Source organism: Motacilla alba, chromosome 1A (assembly GCF_015832195.1).
Source record: "Motacilla alba alba isolate MOTALB_02 chromosome 1A, Motacilla_alba_V1.0_pri, whole genome shotgun sequence".
Taxonomy (NCBI): domain Eukaryota; kingdom Metazoa; phylum Chordata; class Aves; order Passeriformes; family Motacillidae; genus Motacilla; species Motacilla alba.
In genome coordinates this window covers 47,210,835-47,229,303 of record NC_052031.1, presented here as the reverse complement: position 1 = coordinate 47,229,303, position 18,469 = coordinate 47,210,835, and the positions used below count along the sequence as shown (strand labels likewise).

General features: G+C 42.3%; 1 protein-coding gene across 6 annotated transcripts in view; it reads left to right on the top strand.

Annotated features, from left to right (window-relative positions):
- Positions 1 to 18,469, top strand: part of GRIN2B (glutamate ionotropic receptor NMDA type subunit 2B) — a 224,926-nt gene that overhangs the window by 167,994 nt on the left and 38,463 nt on the right. For all 6 annotated transcript variants that reach the window (XM_038153482.1, XM_038153478.1, XM_038153480.1 and 3 more), the window contains 5 exons: positions 5,753 to 5,961; positions 6,279 to 6,450; positions 7,119 to 7,272; positions 8,810 to 8,935; positions 11,779 to 12,008. In XM_038153482.1, the coding sequence (XP_038009410.1) occupies positions 5,753 to 5,961; positions 6,279 to 6,450; positions 7,119 to 7,272; positions 8,810 to 8,935; positions 11,779 to 12,008 (891 nt within the window). The remainder of the gene's footprint in view (positions 1 to 5,752; positions 5,962 to 6,278; positions 6,451 to 7,118; positions 7,273 to 8,809; positions 8,936 to 11,778; positions 12,009 to 18,469) is intronic.

Genomic DNA, 18,469 nt, shown 5'->3' with positions numbered 1-18,469 from the left:
CCCTCTGATGGTTAAAATCTATCTTATTTTCAAGGCAAATTTCCTTACAATCAGTTGTTCTTTTACTGGCATTGTTTTTCCTGCTTAAAAATCACTTTCTGTTCTCCCTTGTGTATCTGTCCCCCCTTTATTTATACAGAGCAGTCATATCCCCTCTTGGCTTTCATTTATCTAGGTTAGACAAGCTTTTAAATCTCCTTCTTTAAGACAGGCTCTCTGTTCCCCTAATCGCTCAATCCAAGGTTATTTCTGATAACTAGCTTTTCTGTAAAGTTCCTTGCTGCTTTGCCCAAACTGGGTGTAAAACATCACGACCTATTGCCTGTTGAGTAATTTTGGGGTAAAGAAATATGCCAGCTATCAGATCCAGAAAAAGAAACATCAAGGTGCTGCTGTGAAAATTTGCATTTGTTCTCCATCTAATCTCTGTGAAGCTAAAGACTTCCATAATAACTTAGTTCCTGATAAAATTTCTCTTTAGAAACAGTAATGGCATCTCCATCTAGAACTGAAAGCCAAGCCTGTGGAGCTACAGTAGATCTCTGTAGTTCAGTCCTTATGGAATATCTTGCACCAGCCTTCCAAAACCTATTTCAATCCAAAATGATTCTACTTTATTTATGCATGATTTATTTCTTCACACTCTACTGCAGCATTAGGGTTACAACAGCATCCCCTAGGTCTACCTTTATTTTATGTACCCTGAGTTATTCCTACTTCCATTGGCAGTGTCCCATTTATAACTGCTATTTCTATGGTGCTTCTAGAGTAGCCCTTTTCAGGTCCTGCCCAGTTGTTCTGGTTTTCCCATGTCCTCATTCATGATCTGTACCAATTCTACTGACAAAAATCTTATTTCTCCTTGGACTTGCCCTGCTTCCCAGAGGGGTTAGGTATGCTTCTCTGTCAGCTATATTACCAATAACAGTCCTATTTTCTGCCCCTTGTCCAACATCCTACCTTTACCTTTTCTATATTTGATCTTCCATTTTTTCATGTTTTTAATTCAGGTATAAAAGTTATGTAAGATTTTTCCAAAGATTAAAGACAGCAAGTTTTCACGTTTATACACATTTGTACATTTCACATTTATACATTTCACATTTATACCATTCATAGATACATGCTGTATATGTTCCCTCGTCTAGCTCTAGACACATGTGTGTGTGTCTCCTCACATCTACAGTATCTGTGAGCCTCGTGGTCTTTTCTGTTTATCTACCCAGTGCACCCCAGGTGTAAAAACATGGCATTATCTCAGCTTTACCCAATGTGGAGCCACAAGGGTGCAGATCGAGTTACAGAGGTTCTTCATGGAATAGGGAATTTCTGCCTCCTAATTCATGCTCTCTGTTGTTGCTTTAGTGCTTCCCCACTGGAATGAATAAACTCTTTAGCTCCTGGGGAAAAAGAAATAAAAAGGGAGGAAACATTGAGCTTTTGGGAAAATGCAGAAAGCAGTTCAAGTCCTAAGTGAGTTTGGAATGGTCTTTTTTTTATTCTGCAGATGAAACCAAATCCCTTTTGTTCCTTTTGCATTTCTTCTGTAGCAGGATGGGGGTGGGGGGAGGCAGGGAAGAAAGAGAGCAGGAATTGAGATAAGATTGTAAATGAAAAGAGAGTGGCACAAGGCGTGGTGCATACAGGAGCCTGAATAAAATAATAACTTTCAGGAGACCTCACCTAGCTAGTTTTACTCCAACCTGTTGAAAAACAAGCACCTGAAGGCTCAGGCTCTCTCCTGAACCTCCACCCCAAATACTGGAGCAATGCTGCTGATATCTTGCCTAAGAAAAGTATCTGAACATTTCGGGTTTAATTCAGTACTGTTTTCTCCTGCCTAGCCCTTGAAAACCAAATTTCTAGGAGGTTTTAGTTTTCCATTTGTTGATAGTATTTATAGGTCTTTCCAGATGCTCTTGTGTTTTGAAGTCCTACCTTGCATTATTTAGAGGAACTCAGGGATTTACTTCTGCCTTTGTTGGAACAGATGATTTTGGAAATTCATGGGAGTAGCTTGTACTTGTCCATGCTACCCATCTGGGTAAGGATTTTGTAAATGGTGAGACTGGATGCTGGTCATTTGAACAGGTGGCTGCTTTTGCCAATAAGATAGCTTATAAGATAGCCACTGAATGAGACTATCAGCTCCTCTCTGTTAAAAATATCTTACTGACCTGATAACACTGAAAAGAGCACATGTAGGAGAATAAGGAAATACACTCTCCTGGTATAAATTGCAGTAAGAAGATTTAGGTTAAACATCAGGAGAAAAAACTCACTTTTTAATGGGAAGGATAGCTTAGCACTGGAATAGATTGCCTGTGGAGACCACGGACTCTCTGTCAGTGTAGGGACAGGTTAGAGAAACATCTGCCACAAATGGCTGTTACAAGCCTTAGCTTCCCTTGGGAGGGGAGAAAAGCCTCTATTAAGAATTAGTTTCAAGGAACTAATGTGATGCACCTTTCATTAAAGATGTGCATTAGCATACTGCAGAACTCTTTTATTCTGGCTGCATTATACCGCGGTTGAGGCAATTTGCCAGCTGGCTGGAAGGCTTTCAGAAGACTCCCACTTGTTTTCCCCTTGCATAGGCAATCTCGCCTTTTGTCTGCATGGGATAACTTATATGCTTAGACAAACAAATAGCATGTGTGATTACCTTTCTGTTCTACAATAATTCTCCCTTTCTTTCTTTGCAAATGTGTTGGACTTCTACTTCCAATCTTGTTATCCAAAATAGGATCTCATATTTAAGGTAAAAGTTAGCTACTCCCCTCCCTCAACACCTCCAAATTCACCCCCAAGCCAAAGGCTTTACTTTCTTGACAAGATCAGATAGAGCAAGGGGCAGTTAAGGTGAAATTCTGTTGCTTAGGAGCTGTGTCCTGGCATAAAGTAAGATTATATAGGGATTGGAGAATATGATTAGAAAGGAGTTTTTATAGATTCCTAGTATCTTTACTTTTACTGAATCTGTGACCTTTCAGGGCTCCTAGTGGGAGTTTGGATGACTGGACTGACTGGAGAACACCCAATGGGTCTTGAAACTGCAGGATGACCAATATGAAGGATGCCTGGGATAGTTTATTTTTCCTCTTTTTGCTGAGGCAAGCACTCATCAGAACCCAAGTAATAACAGTTCATAGGCTGTTAATACAAAGTACCCCGATACTTCTGAAATGCCTTGCTCTGTTCTGCACAGCTTGCTAGGTTATATTCTTTAGGCCTAGGCATCTTAACCTGGACAAATCTGTGACATTTAATTCTGCTAACTTCTGTCCCTGCAGTGAATTGCTCCTTCCCTCTTATGGCAGATTATCTAGTATACGATACACATTTGTGTATTCTTTATCTTGCATTGTCTCGATCCTCTGCACATGTAGTGTTTCTTATTGCCCGCATGTTGCTTATGCCCATCCTTCTTTAACTATGCACATATATATTTGACTTTTGCATGCATAAGCATGTAAAGAAGTCTGCCCTCTTTTAATTCACTATGATTTTCTGGCTTTTCTTATTCATATTTGTACATGTGTGGAATTATATGGCATGTTTGATTGTTCAGGTTAGCAATAAAATGCAACATTTGCACATATTTTTGAGACAATCCATGGTTGATTTGGAGATTTAGGTCAGAACATTTACTTACCTCCTGTCTTTCTTCCTCTTTGGACAATTTAGAATTATTTTATTGGGATAATAAGGAATGGATGTGTGCTACTGTATTTGCAGGTGAGGTGATTTAGTGCACAGAAGGCTGTGGCAACGCTGTCATTGTTATCCTAATTTCATAATGTTTCTGTGTAGTACAACACTGTGAGACGTGCCTGGCACACAGCCTTATGAACTCCCCTTTCTGTCCCAGAGAACTTCTAGGTAATTATGGGTTGGGTTTGCCTATCTGATCTAATTTATCACTTAGGGGGTTATATCATGCCTGTTACTGAGATATCTAAGTGCTGCTGAGATTCTGTGAGATGTCTCTTTCATCAGCCACTTATTTCTATGATAGGTTAATGTTACTGAGCTGAAAACTGGGCTGTTCTGTGCAGCATCTTAATCACTGGTCCCTGCTGAGCCCTGTGTGGCAGTTACTACTTTTGGGGATTTGAGCTCAGTTACTTGAGAGCTAAAGTAGTGCTGCAGAAATCTCTGGCACAGATGATGATAAATTGACCTGCTTGGTGAATGAGTGGGAAGTCCAGGGCTGAGCAGACCCTGGACAAGCATGTGAGTCTGTGCTCTTTATTCCCTTAGAAATTCACTTTCCACATCCAGGCTTAGATATTAGCATGAGTACAGAGCATCTCCATGGGTGGAGGGATCGTTATGGGCGGGCTCTCCTTGGCACTCTTTGCCTTTGGGAAGGCAAGACCAACTGCCCATATTTTTACACCCCTCCCCCCCCCCCCGCCCCCCCCTACCCCACCTTGTGCTCACTGGGGTGCTGTGTTCACCCTGCACAGGGAGGGTGGATGTGGAAACTGCTGTCTCTGGGTGATTTCTTCTGCCTTTCTTCTCCCTCCACAGCCCTCAGAGTGGATTTTTCTTTCATGGCGAGATGAAGTGTTTGTTTGTTTTGAAGGTGGCAAGTGTTTTATGTGAATTCTGGATACTCTCAAATGCCAAACCCCAGCTGGGCTTTGAGTTTCACAGATTATCCACTGACACCTAATGAGCCTTTAATAAATGTTTCTCCCTCCCATTCTGTCATTTCAATAAATAAATGACTGAAATTTGGGGGTTGTGGGAGGGGTGTTGGATTGGAGTGGAATGAAGATTTCTGTTTACCCATCAAGCAGGTACACCACCAAGAGCAGTCATGCAAGCTTCCCATGCACCCACACTGCCTCTGCCATCAAGTCAGCATGTCTCAGTCCTGGCCTGGAGGACTTGCCTTGAGGATCATGCAGGAAAGCTTCTTCTAAAGCCCAGTTAGCTTCTTCACCCTCTCAGCTTTGGTTGCCAGCCAAGGTGCTAATTACTGTCAACTGTGATGGTGGTGGGGGAATTGAGAACAAAGGCGAGACTTTGATAGTTGAAAGTACAGTTGATGTTCAAATTTTCTTTTTTCCCAGATTTTTTTTTTCAAGAAATGGTGTGCCTGGGCAGTGGGTGAGCTTGCATGTATTGTCTCTTTAAGGACTGCAGTGGCTTCTAAACAGCTTTCAATCTTAGCAGTAGGTATAAGATAATTGAGTCCCGCCCCCTTTTTAACTACTGAAGATATGATCTCTATTCACTTAGGAAATGGAAAATTAAGTGTTCTAAAATTACAATAGAAATTTATGGAAGTTTTGAGAATTAGGAAAAAAATAGCAAGATTTAAAAATCATCATAGATACTCTTATTATTAGTTTTCATGCATCAGAAATGTAAAAAAATTCCTTGTTTCCAGGTAAGGTACATAACCAAGTCATTGTGTTCCTGTTGTTTGGCTGAAAAAGTTGAAGGACATAAGTCTGTGTGACCACAGTTACAGTACTCCCATGGTTATCCACTCACTCTCCCAGAAGGTGAGACCATCGCAGAGATGAGACAGCTCAGAGATATCTCTTGTTCTGCACTTCCCCCTTGTTTTAATCCACTCACTCAGAGCCTTCTCCCCAGAAACGTCTCCATCTTACATGAGTCATGAGTTTGGGTACTCCAGAATGGTCCTCTTACCCAGTCCTGCAGTAGCTGTGGTTGATGCAAAGGGATGGCACAATTAGAAATCTATCTTCTGTGGTTTGTGTCTCCACAGGTGGGGAAATGGAAGGAAAAAAAGTTGCAGATGAAGTATTACGTGTGGCCGCGCTTTGAGCTGTATCCTGACTCTGAGGAACGTGAGGATGATCACCTGAGTATCGTGACCTTGGAAGAGGCGCCATTTGTCATTGTGGAGAACGTGGACCCCCTAAGCGGCACCTGCATGAGGAACACGGTCCCTTGCCAAAAACGCATTGTGACTGAGTATGCACCCCTGTATTTTTCTGCTCATCTGGGGCTCTTTGTTCTCAGCAGAATGTAAAGCGTCTGTTGGGTCAATACCGTCATAATCTGTAATCCTTTTTAGAAAATCACCTCCATTTGCCCAGCCTGTTCCACGTCCACTCATGATGGGCCCTTTTGGTCAAATCATTGTAGTGTGTCCCTTCACCCTCCAGCACAGATAGCACAATATAAATTGTCCACATTATATAATGGGAGGGGGAATGCAAACTGACAACAGAGGGGAATTACAGTTGTTTCTCCCAGTCTTTTAACCCCTTATTATTGTGATGGTTCAGGAACAAAACTGATGAGGAGCCAGATTACATGAAGAAATGTTGCAAGGGGTTCTGCATAGACATCCTCAAGAAAATCTCAAAGTCTGTCAAGTTCACCTATGACCTCTACTTGGTGACTAATGGCAAGCATGGAAAAAAGATCAATGGGACATGGAATGGAATGATTGGAGAGGTCAGCAGCAAAGGGAGGGCACAGTGGGCTTCAACTCTGGGCTGGGTGATATGGGTCAGGTCTAGCCTCTCATCATTATTGGGTCCACTTCTGAGGCAAGGAAAGAGGTGACTCTAGAAATGACTGGCCTGCATTCTTTCTTGGCACTGAGTGAATTAATTTGCTCTGACACTCTGACCATGACAACCTTTCTTGTCTGACCATTAATTATTATTCTCTATGGTCTCACAGATTTGGCCTACACAGTCTTAGAAAGAGGCTGATATCCATTCACCATGGTTGCTGCAATTTAGATTATACTTAGGTTGTATATAAGGTGAATAAAGAATGAAATAAGGCTTTGCAGTGTTTGAGGGAGGATAAAGCAAGGACAAAAAATGAGATAAGATGTCTTCTCCGTGGATGATGTGTTTATCCTAAGTCCTCTGTGGATTTATTTTTTGTACACATACCAGCTTTGAGGAGAAGATTAATGTCTATAGGTTTTCTGAAAGAAGAAGGTGTCCTGATAAAAGATTAGAAAGGAGAGATGTTACAAACAATATAGGGAATGGGATTACGGGAGTAAAAGGATTGTGTTGAAAGGCAGGAAGATGAGAAGGGGCTTGACTGTGGTGCTTGAGGGCTGCCTCATGTCTGTGTGTGATCTCTTTCTTTTATTCCTCCAGGTTGTCACCAAACGGGCCTATATGGCTGTGGGATCCCTCACCATTAATGAGGAACGTTCAGAAGTAGTGGATTTCTCTGTGCCCTTCATTGAGACGGGAATCAGTGTCATGGTGTCACGTAGCAATGGAACTGTCTCACCTTCTGCCTTCTTAGGTATTGTTTCAATCTAAAATTAAAACTTCACCTGGTGGTCATAAAAAAAATAGGTGAAGGTTGCTTGTGATTCTTAGCCTGAAAGCTCTTTTTTGGGAGTACCTGTGGGACAGGTGTATAAAAATAACTGTGATGTTTTAGAACTGAGTCCCAGGCAAGCAAATCCAGGCAAATGCAAGTGCAAATAGGCACTGCCTATGAGTTCCAAGCCAAGGCATTTTCACAATTGCATTCCTAATCCTATAAAAATTGGGCTCACTCAGAGTTGTCACATACACTGCAGCACGTGGTTTCGCAGTGACTCAACCAATAGTATGTTCAAGGAGTGCAGGCCAGAAGAAAATGGATTCAAATCTTATAGGGGGGATACCGTAACACTTGGTGATAGCAATTGGCAATAAATAGTTGCACATTGAGAAACAGTATTTGTAAAGATGTTGTTAACTTGGCCCTCCCTTGACACCTAGTAGAAGTTAGAGAACTAATAGATCTTTTCAAGAACAGTTGAGCCATTGGTTCTGTGCTGACGCTGTGTCTTACAATAAAGGCATTTCTAATGTCCTTCAGCGATGGAGGGTGATCAGAGAATACGGAAATGATACTGCATTTCCCTGGGACATTTGTGCCTTCCTAGTGTCTACTATTTGGCTTTATAAAATGCTTTATGATGCTGCAAACACACTAGATGAGTTATGAAATTACTGTCTGCTCTCTGCCAGAGTCCCGAGAACATTCATAGACAGAAATACTTTCATACGGGTAATGAAATTTTCCCAGACCTTTTTAAATATGAGTTTCATGACTGCTAACTCTTCAGGAGTTTTTTCCCTTAGCAAGTCCACCAATATTGCTGGGGTATGTAAAAGCAATGTTAAAGTTATCTCCAAAGTTCTAAACTGCAATTTAACTGAAGTTGTAATATTGGCTATACTCTGCAGCAAAGTTCTGCGTTTCTTTGATCTGGTTCAGTCCTATCTTTTTCTGTTCAGGCTGGGAGAAGGAGAAAACCTGGCAGAGATCAAATACTTGCTGAACATGAACACTAACATTTCTAGAATGAGCCGGTGGTTCATCCATTGCTAGAGCGATGGAATACTAAAAACCTACTGTCATTATGGCTGAACCTTAGAAATTTGGAGATGCTCTTTGGCTCGATAACATCTTGAAAGTTGGATGCTTGTCTGAAACTCTGCCAGTTCTGCCTGATTTTCCCCACTCTCTCCAGATGGTGCTGGAGGACTTCCTGGGAACAATCTTTTATCAATGCGTTTTATTTTATCAATGCATGCCACAATGGCTGTGTGTGGTTCCAGATGGAGCCATGTGTCACAAATGTAACAGTACGATGGAATGCAGTTATTACATAGACAGAAACTTCAGTTTTTTCCAGTTCAAGAAGTTTTTAGAATCAGGTTGAAGACTTTGTTTTAACTTCTGCTTTTCCCCAACCCAGTTTGCCCCACACTGGGTTTCTCTGGAGAGCAGAGGAGGTGAGGTGTTATCAGGTCTTTCACCATGGTTTTCTCTTCCTCTCCAGAACCTTTCAGTGCTGACGTATGGGTGATGATGTTTGTGATGCTGCTTATCATCTCTGCGGTGGCTGTCTTTGTCTTTGAGTACTTCAGCCCTGTGGGCTATAATCGGTGCCTTGCTGATGGCAGAGGTAAGGGGAGCTGTTTCTTGCTATGATCCCCTCTGGTTTCCAGTCTCTGTTTGTTTGTTGGGGTGTTCCTTAGCCTTGAATGCAATACGGATCTAGCCCACTCTGAGCTCTGCATTCAGACTGAAGAGGACAGGGGTGGAGGCGGGAAAAAGGCTGTGAAGAGAGCAGATGTGTATAATAGATAATTTGCTTGGCGTGAGAGACGGAGCTGTGTTGCCTTTCATGTCTAAAGCACATACCAGCTCCAACTTGTTTCTCATTGAAGGAAAATGGGCCCTGGTAGCCGGTGCTGGCAGGGCCTATGATGCTGCACTCTGAGGCAATCACAGAGCTCAGCACTGTGAATCCATTCTTCAGTGCTACATCTCCCTGCAGAGCAAGTCACTCTGCTGGCCTCCTGACATAGTGCTGTGTCCTCCAGAATCCACATCTCTCACCTGGTCAGGTCCTTTCCTGCCTTTCTGGCTTTCTAAGACCAACTTAGAATGAGAAACTAATTTTCTTGGGAGTGGGTAAAGAATTATTTTTCTAGAGCAGCAGGAAATTTGGGACCAAGCAAGTGATCCATTTTTGTGGTTCTGATCTTCAGAAGGCAAACAGATGAATTAAAGAAAGGCTGTCTGTCCTTCCTAAGATACAGCCTTTCCCCCTTATTGACATGAAAACAATTAGCAAGTTGAGTCTTCTGTCATCTGCATATCTTCATCCCCTGGTGAATCAGCCCTTCAAACCTTTCTGGATTTATTGGTTCATACAGAATAGTGGGAGAGAGACAGTTACTGGAAAATGCACTCATTTGCTCCCAAATCTAGTGCTTTGAGTGAATTTATGCCATCAAATTAGAGAGGAGTGAAAATAAAAAGTGTTGATGAGAATGCAAGCAGAACTACATATATGGGGAAGTGGAGAGCTTATGTCTCTTAACATAGAGCTGTAGAGGGCCTTCATGGCACCTGATCATAATTGCATGGATCTGTGGGCACAAGTACTGAGAAACCTGAGTCTCTTAGGAGGTATTAATACAGATGTGGAACTGGAAGCAGTTTTTAGTACAGGCATGCAGTTCTGCAGTTGTTAAGTTAGCCGAACTGCAGCTTCAAGTATCAATATTTCTGAGTAATTATGAAGAGTATTGCATGATCAGACAGATATTATCCCTGAGAGATGAAATATGAAGATACGGAAATCTGCTGCAGAGACTGCAATGCTGATTTGGGTAATGAGAACCCTGGCTAATGTTACTTTGGCGGCATTTGAACTATGACAGTACGCTCCTGACAGTATGCCTCAAACAGCTGCATTTTCTCTTTACGGACATCAAGACTTTTGGATTGGAATCTCCCATTGTAATCTTGGTTTGTGTCTGACAAAGTAATTGTGGAAGCACGTGGGGTGATCAGTGGACAGAGGAAGGCTTTTAGAAGGGAACTTCTCAAGATTTCCTTCCACCATACAGTTCCCACTGATGTTTTTCAGGCCTTTCACCTGTATATCTTAGGACACATTAGGTAGAGAGGGATATCAAAATACCACTCCAGCATGTAAAAAGACAAAGACTGCCGAACTATGTTTCTCTTAGGAACTTTATCTCCCTGGAATTTAAAGGCATCTGTTTAGTAGGTGATGATTCTGCTCTGAACTTGGTGTGCAGTTCCCTGGGTAGAAAATGAGCCCCTTGTGTTGTTCATTTGTATTTAGGGTAACATGGTTAGTGTTTCCAGATGATCGATGCTATTTGCTGCTCGGAGGTTTGGAGAGGCACGTCAAAACTTTCTTCCCTTTTGCTATTTTGCTGGAGTCAATCTTAACCACAGGCAGCAGCACTAGGACCCAATCAGTCTGCCTGGGGAGATAAAGCATGGGATGCTGATCAGGTTGGAACCATTGGAGAAAGGACAGATGCTTGAACTGTTCCATTCATCCTAAGAGGATCTTCTCAGTGTCCGAAGAGTGACCACACCGGCATTCTCCCTCTCAGCTCTTCTTGTGCTCAAGTTGAGGAAATTCTGGGTTAGGTTCCTACTAATGGAACCAGCACTTGCTGGGGGTACAAGATTGCTGGGAGACAGGTGCCATTTCACATGTATTCAGATATAGTGCTTCATTAGCACACATGGCTTCTGGGGTATGACTGAGCTTCCACACTGAAAAGTGAATAAGGGGGAAATAGGAGCTTTTGAAACATTGGATCTGCTCCTGGACTATCTAGGTCAGACCTGCAGATTTTCTTAAGGTGGAACAAGTATATGTCACTGTCATGTACCTTAGACACAAAATATGGGGAGGGGGAGCTGTGTTCTTCTCTGGTTCATGGATATTCAACTGGCTGAGTAATGAAACATTGATGCAAAAGTATTTGTAGAACCCTGTTATTTCAGATGGTGCTCTTCCTCATACCTTTACAAGTACAGTAAGGAGAGCCATGTGTTACTCAGATGTATACTGGAAGTCTGAGGACATTACTCTTGAACAGATGGAAATGAGGATAGAATGTTTCTGAGGAAATTCTGTTTCTGGGGACAACACTTCAACCAAAATTAAATGTTTGGTCTTCTACATACTTCAATCAAATAAAAAAAAAGCCCTTGTATAAGGTTTCATTGTAAATCCCTGAGATAAAAAAACGTGGAAGCCTGAAGACATTTTTAAAAAATAATTTTTCAGGTTGTACTTAGCTGAGATACAGTAGCATGAATTTAGGGGAGTGCAGCTGCAGGTATTCACCTCACAAGTGGGAATAGATTCTGCTCTTGAGTCTGAAATCAAGATGTGTATATGACTGGAAATGCAGACCACTTACTCGCAGATGCTCACTGTGGGATCATGTTTCTCCATCACTCTAGAGCCAGGAGGTCCCTCTTTCACCATTGGCAAAGCTATCTGGCTGCTGTGGGGGCTGGTGTTCAACAACTCTGTGCCAGTACAGAATCCCAAGGGTACCACTAGCAAGATCATGGTGTCGGTGTGGGCCTTCTTCGCTGTCATCTTTCTGGCCAGCTACACTGCCAACCTGGCTGCCTTCATGATCCAAGAGGAATACGTGGACCAGGTGTCTGGCTTGAGTGACAAAAAGGTAATGTATCCACCCAAACCCCTAAAGCAGCCTTTTCCACAGAATAGGCTGCTCTACCCTCTCTTCTTTCCTTTCTTAAGGAAAGTGGGCAGGTGTTTTCAGAGTCACATCATAGCTTTAGACCCTAGGTTAAATAGCACAATGTTCTTCATTGGTATTCAGTTGCACTTTTGCGTGCGTTAAGCACTTCAGGAATGAATTATAGACAGAACTGAACTGTGCTTGCTTGCCTGATCCCAAACCACACCTTGACTGTCAGCAAGAAACAAATTAATGGAGCTTTGGAGACAATGCGTATAATGGCTGTAACGTGTTTTTTCAGGATTAAATTATTTGGTTTGGGTAGGAATGCTGGCCATTAGGCTAGCAAATATGATCTGTTAATTTATTCTGAAAACAAGTTCTGTTCATGGGGGTAAATCACTGTGCCTTTGATGATTTACTGTTGCTTGCATTTGAAGTTATACTGTTGTTTTTTCAAGGTGTTTGGAGGCTTACCACAAGAAATAATTTTGTGTTCAGACTGCATTTCAATGCCTTGTTTATCTGCACAGCATTTTGTCCATGCAGAGCATTCACTTTTGCTGGACTCTGAACACTTGAGGATTTTGAGAAGATTGCTGATACATGCAGGGTAGCACTGTCTGGCTCGTGAGGATGTAATGCTTTGTGCACTCCTTTACTTCTGTTTTGTGGTGAGGCTGCTCACAAGGAGTTGAGTATTGTGAGGCTCAATTGCCTGTGCTGAGCTTGTTACTCAGTCACTGGGGCTGCTTAGGGGGTCATGCCATTGCTGGGCAGCCAAATAGCAATGGGTTGCACACATTGCTGTTGGGGATAGCAGCAAGAGGAGGACTGCAAGTGTCAGTTGTGGCTGCTGCGTTGGTTATAGTTACTGACTCTTGTGTCCGTCATGACAGTCTAGAAATAATTTGTGGCCAGGCCTACTGTGTATAAGGTGTCCTGTTCAGCAGGATGGGAATTCTGTGATGGATTAACCATACGAGTTTTTCTTACTCATTTTGTTTTTTGGGTTTTTTTTGGGTTTTTTGTTTGTTTGTTTGTTTGTTTTCTGGAATGAAACATGGCACAGAATAATACAATTCATGCAGAAGTGCTCCTGTTATTTGTTTTAGTTTTGACCTCAATTTGTTTCACATTGTCTCCTCATTTGCAATGTGCTGTGTTGAGGATGGGGTGGAGGGGAGGATGCTTTTCTGTCAGGTGGAGATTGTTGCAGACTCCTTAGAAGCTGTGAGCTCTGACCTTCAGATTAAAAGATACTGTTTAAAACCAGCCAGCCCTATCAGAAGTAACATTAGTTTGTCATCATTAGGTTTTCAACTATCTGAGCTAAATGGGATAGTTTGTACCTGTGATCTATTGTTTCAGGCTGTGCCTAGGCTCATGGAGAAAACATGCTTTCATTCTCACGTTTTTCAAGATATTCTTCATACCTGCAGAGATATGTGCATGAAATATCATTTGAAAGCAGTGACTACTGGAGCTTCACAGAGCCTTTGAATACAAATTTCTGGGCCTGTTTTAGTTGATTTCACTGTAGGGCCACCTGTGTATATTGGATTGAGGCCATTTTCTTCTACTTTTCTCTGCCAATGTACCTGTATTTACTTTTGCTACGCTAAAGCATATGTGCTTTTTTTCCTTGGGGAAAAGAAAGGCTATAGTACATAGAGGATTGTGATATGCCTCAAACATAGCTGCTAGTGCAAGTGCAATATTTGGGTAAGATTACAAACTACCAGAGCATCTGGAATCAAATGAAAATTGGCTGGTGAAACTGAAGGCCAACAGCTGCCTTTGGGCAATAAAGGCAGGTGGGACTAAATCCATCCAAAATAAAGTGAGTGAATGAGCTTGATCTACTGGGCTTATTTTACTCTCTGAATATGCAAAGGGCCCTGTAGGATTTGTGAGCAGTCCTCCAGACATTTGTCAGAGTGCTTCAAGATCCCCTGGTTTGGGAGGAATTCACTCTTCTGAATCTCATCTTCACCCTTTTCTGAAGCTCACACACTGCTTGCAGCTCACTGACCCTCTCAATGCACTGCTTGGCCAAGATGAAGGGCACAGCCACATCCAGGGCGCATGGAGGTGTGCTGAGTTCTACCTCACTTCTCTTGCTGCTTAAAGCCAGTTCAGACTTTCAAAAGAGGCAGTCACTGTTCAAAGCCAGGTGGGAAAGACTGTTTTCCAAGAGGAAAGACTGTCGCTTCCAATCTCTTTTATCCCAAATGTATGATCTGGTGTCCACAGCAAAAGTGAGGCAGTTTGGTCCCCTGGCCTTCTCCATCAGCTGATAAGGGCACCTGTGTCCAGCACAGAGACTCAGCAGATGATGTAATCCCAGCCAATTGACAAAGCGACAGTAACAAAATGATAGTGTTCCTACTTGCCTAGACCCAGATCTGCTTGCAAACGTCTCTGTAGTTCAACAGTACCTGGGGAAGGCATCCCACTGACACTGTAGAGCAGCCAAAATGCCAGATGCACTCACAAAATCCATTCCTGTGCCTGGCTGGGGTGCACTTGCCAAGGTCAGGCTGGCTACACTCTGCAACAGCAACCCTGAGCATCTCCTTGGACCCTCTTCCTTAGGTTTTGCCTGGGAAAAACCACTGCAAGAGATGCCTACAGCTGCTGGCATGCCACTTCCCTAGAAAAGCAGACTGAAATACTCCAGATATCTCAGGATGGTGGATGTCTCTTGGATGATATCTTAGCTGTGCCCCAGCATTTACTTCCTAATGGCATGCAATACAGTGACTAACGTCATGCTCCCACTGTGCTTCTGTGGATGCTTGACCATGTCTGTCTCAGCTGGGCTGGAGTGGATGCCTCTGTCCCAGGGTACCAGGTTGAACTGAGGGTGTCTGGAGGCCTCCAGTATGAATGTAGGGACCTCTGCCACTCTCTCTCTGTCCCAGATGATGCTCACCTTGCTGAATGCCACCCTTTGAGCATAGCTGGCTCAAAACAGGTGCCAGAGTTGGTGCAGGAACCCACCTTATGATGGCTGTTAGTTCCCCCATGTTAACCTTGGGATCTGGTAAATCATACATCAAGCTTAACTCTTAACTCTGGGGCAGCCATGGGCAGTTTGAGGGAGGGGAAACCTGCTCCTGCCTGAGAGCAGCACTGGCACCGTCAGTTCTGCAGGAAAAGTCCTGCTGTTCACAGAAGCTCCTTTCCAGCTCCCTGTGCTTGTGGCATGCTGAACCAGTTTCCTCCTGTGCAGGTGCCGAAGCAGCGCCTTCCGCCTCCACTGGTCCACCTCGTGCAGCAGAGGGGCTGGAGGTGGTCCTGGCAGGGGCAGTGCCACACTGGCCGTGCCAGCTCCCAGCAAGCCCAGCTGGAGAATTTTTGCACATGCTGCTGGGCTGCATCCATGCAGGATCCATGTGGGGGGCTGCTGCTGCCCTGAGCCCTGCGAAAGCCCCGGTGGTAAGAGGGCCTGTCACAGAGTATGCAGTCAGCTCCTGGGTCTGGATTTCATCTGAGTGTAATCAGAAGATATAACCCAATTTCCATTAGTGGGAGAGCTTCAGACACATTAGAGAAACAAGCGCCTGCGGTATTTCAGTCTAACGAAGGCAATAAATACAGGAAAGATTATATAAAATGAACTAATGTGTGAAGTAATCTAATAGCTATACGTAATTTCCATTCATATAAAGAAGTAATAGAATAAAAGCAAATGTGGACAGCCAGCAGGGCATTTAAATAAAATGATTTAGAAGGCAGTAGGTTAATAATAATAAAAAAATAGTATCCTTTCCTATAAATTAGTTGGAAATGCCAAAGAAGTTAATAAAGTATCAAAATGGTAATTTGTAATTGACTTGAAAGGGAGAGAAATTGATTTCTGCATGCCTGCAAATTAATATAGATTGCTGAAATTTCACATGTATTTGACTTATTTGCTTTTTAAGATGTTAATGCAATGTTGAGACAAATGCAGCATGGGTCAGTTATTTTTTCAATAGATATGAGTTTCTTTTTTTGAAAGGTAGGTTTTGAAGCTAAAACTGGCCAGTATTTTTATGAAAAAAACTTGAGGAGAGTATAAGAAGGCAGAAGGAATTTATGATATTTTCCAAAATAGCTCATTTTAGTATACTTTTTACAAAATTCTTTGATATTTCTGATATATATTTTGACATGTCATTTTCTAAAGGCACTACTCATAAAACTGTCCTACGTTTAAGGGGGAAAAAAGTGGAAAAAAGATTTTTTTTTCTGTAACAAAGGAAGGGGACAGACAGAGATAATTTGAAGAAGAAATAACATAGGTAGATCTGGTGAGGTGAATGGAACATTTGAGGTTGATACAAAACAAAAGCCTCACTGAAAAACCTACAGAAAGAAAAGGATCTGCTCTTTTCTGGCAGTAACAGATGCTTGGCTGTGAAACTGAAAAATGAATTCTTTCCCAGATTGTACTTTGTGGCACATTAAATCGAAATTATACAAGGATCCCAGATATGCAGAAGACTTAAGTGTGTGCTTAACTTTGTGCTCATGAGTGGTGACATTAAAGTCAATGGGCTATTATTCACATGACTGAAGTTAAATGCTTCCCCGAGCTTGCAGCTTTTGTACAACAAATACCTGTTCTGGAGAAGTCTAGGGAAAATGCAGAGCAGATACCTTCAGCTAGATGTTTTTCAGGAGGACTAAAAGTGAGGGTCAGTCTTGTGCCTTGTGAGCTCTACGAGGGGAAGATTGTCTAACTGGATGGCTTGGAGGCAGTACAAATCTTCCACGGGATTAAATATTTAGTGTTAACTGACATTTGTGGTACTTCCACACATTTCAGCAGGATACAAAGGAAGTTTTATGTGGCAGTGTCCAAAAGCAGAAAGTACGTCATCTTTCAACAGCAGAATGATTTTTATTGTCAGGACACCTTCGTGGAGATATGAGTTCGGCAGACAGAAGAAGGACCATGCCACTTCCAATCCTGTCCTCTTGTGATAAATCGTGATCTTTTCCAAAATGCGTAAATATGATGCACCTTACTTGACAAAAAAACCTCCCCAAAATAAAGAGGTTCTTGAATCTCCAGACCTTATTTCATGGGGTAGAGTTGAATTTCTTTCCACAGTGCTTTCCTGGGGGTACATCTCCCTGTAAATGAGTTGAACTGTGCCTTTTGCTTAAATATGACCTTTATCAATAACAGTGGTATCAACTAGAGTGCTTAATAAAAGAAACACTGGTTCATAGTGAAGTGTAACAAACTCAGAGCTCTGATAGTCTGAACTATTATGGCTTAAAATCTGATTATTTCTCTGCATGTCCTTGTAAATCACCAGGTGCTATAGTAAGAAGTATTTTAAAATATTATATAGTGTAGCTATATATTATGTGTAAACACACATAATGCATGTGTACTATGTGCAATTACATATTATGCTAAAAGTTTCTTATTAATAAATAGCTATTAAATAGCGACAGCTGATCATATGTTAGTAATAGATCTTTCTGATTTGTGACTTACATTTATTGTATACATAAATATAATCTTAGATAATTTTTTGCAGTTGCAGATGGGTGTATTTATCATAGATTTAGACATTCTGCAGTCTTTGTATTGAGATAATTTTTATGCTTTCTGAGATCTTTGGAACAAACCTCTGTGCCTGCGTGTTAAAATGTGATCCAGTAGATTTTAAGACTATAAATGCATAAGGTCAGTGGGTCTTCAAGCATGTTTTGTTTCCACCCTGCTTCAGTCCTAGTTTCTTTGCCATTCTCTCTCTTTTTCTTCAGCTCAGCACTGTACAGTGCAGAGCAACAAGGAGGCTGCAGTGTGCTTTAGCCTTCACTTGGTCTCTCAGGATTCTCTTTTCCTGTTCATCTGTAGGGACTTCCCCGGTATCAAAAATGACTGGGAGTTGAAGGGAACAAGGTCAGACTTGCCAAGAAGGACTTGAGAGTGCAGGTGAACAAGAGGCTGGACACAACCCAGCAATGTGCACTCAGCCCAGACAGCCAATTGTATCCTGGGCTGCATCCAAAGGAGCATGGGCAGCAGGATGAAGGAGGGGATTCTGCCCCTTTGCTCTGCTCTGGTGAGACCCCACCTGCACTGCTGCATCCAGCTCCGAGGTGTTGTCTTCTGAACAAAAAGAACATGAACCTGCTAGAGTGAGTCCAGAGGAAGCCACCAAAATTATTAAAGGGATGGAGCACATCTCCTTACAAGGAAAGGCTGAGAGAATTGGGATTGTCCAGCCTGAAAAAGGGAAGGCTTTAGGGTGACCTAATTGTGGCCTTGCAGTACCTGAAGGGAAACCTACAAGAAAGATGAAGAGAGACTTTTTAACAAGAGCATGTAATGACAGGAAAAGGGGTAAGGGCTTTCAACTGAAAGAGAATAGGTTTAAATTAAGTATTAGGAAAAAAATTCTTTGCTGTGATGGTGGTGATGCTGT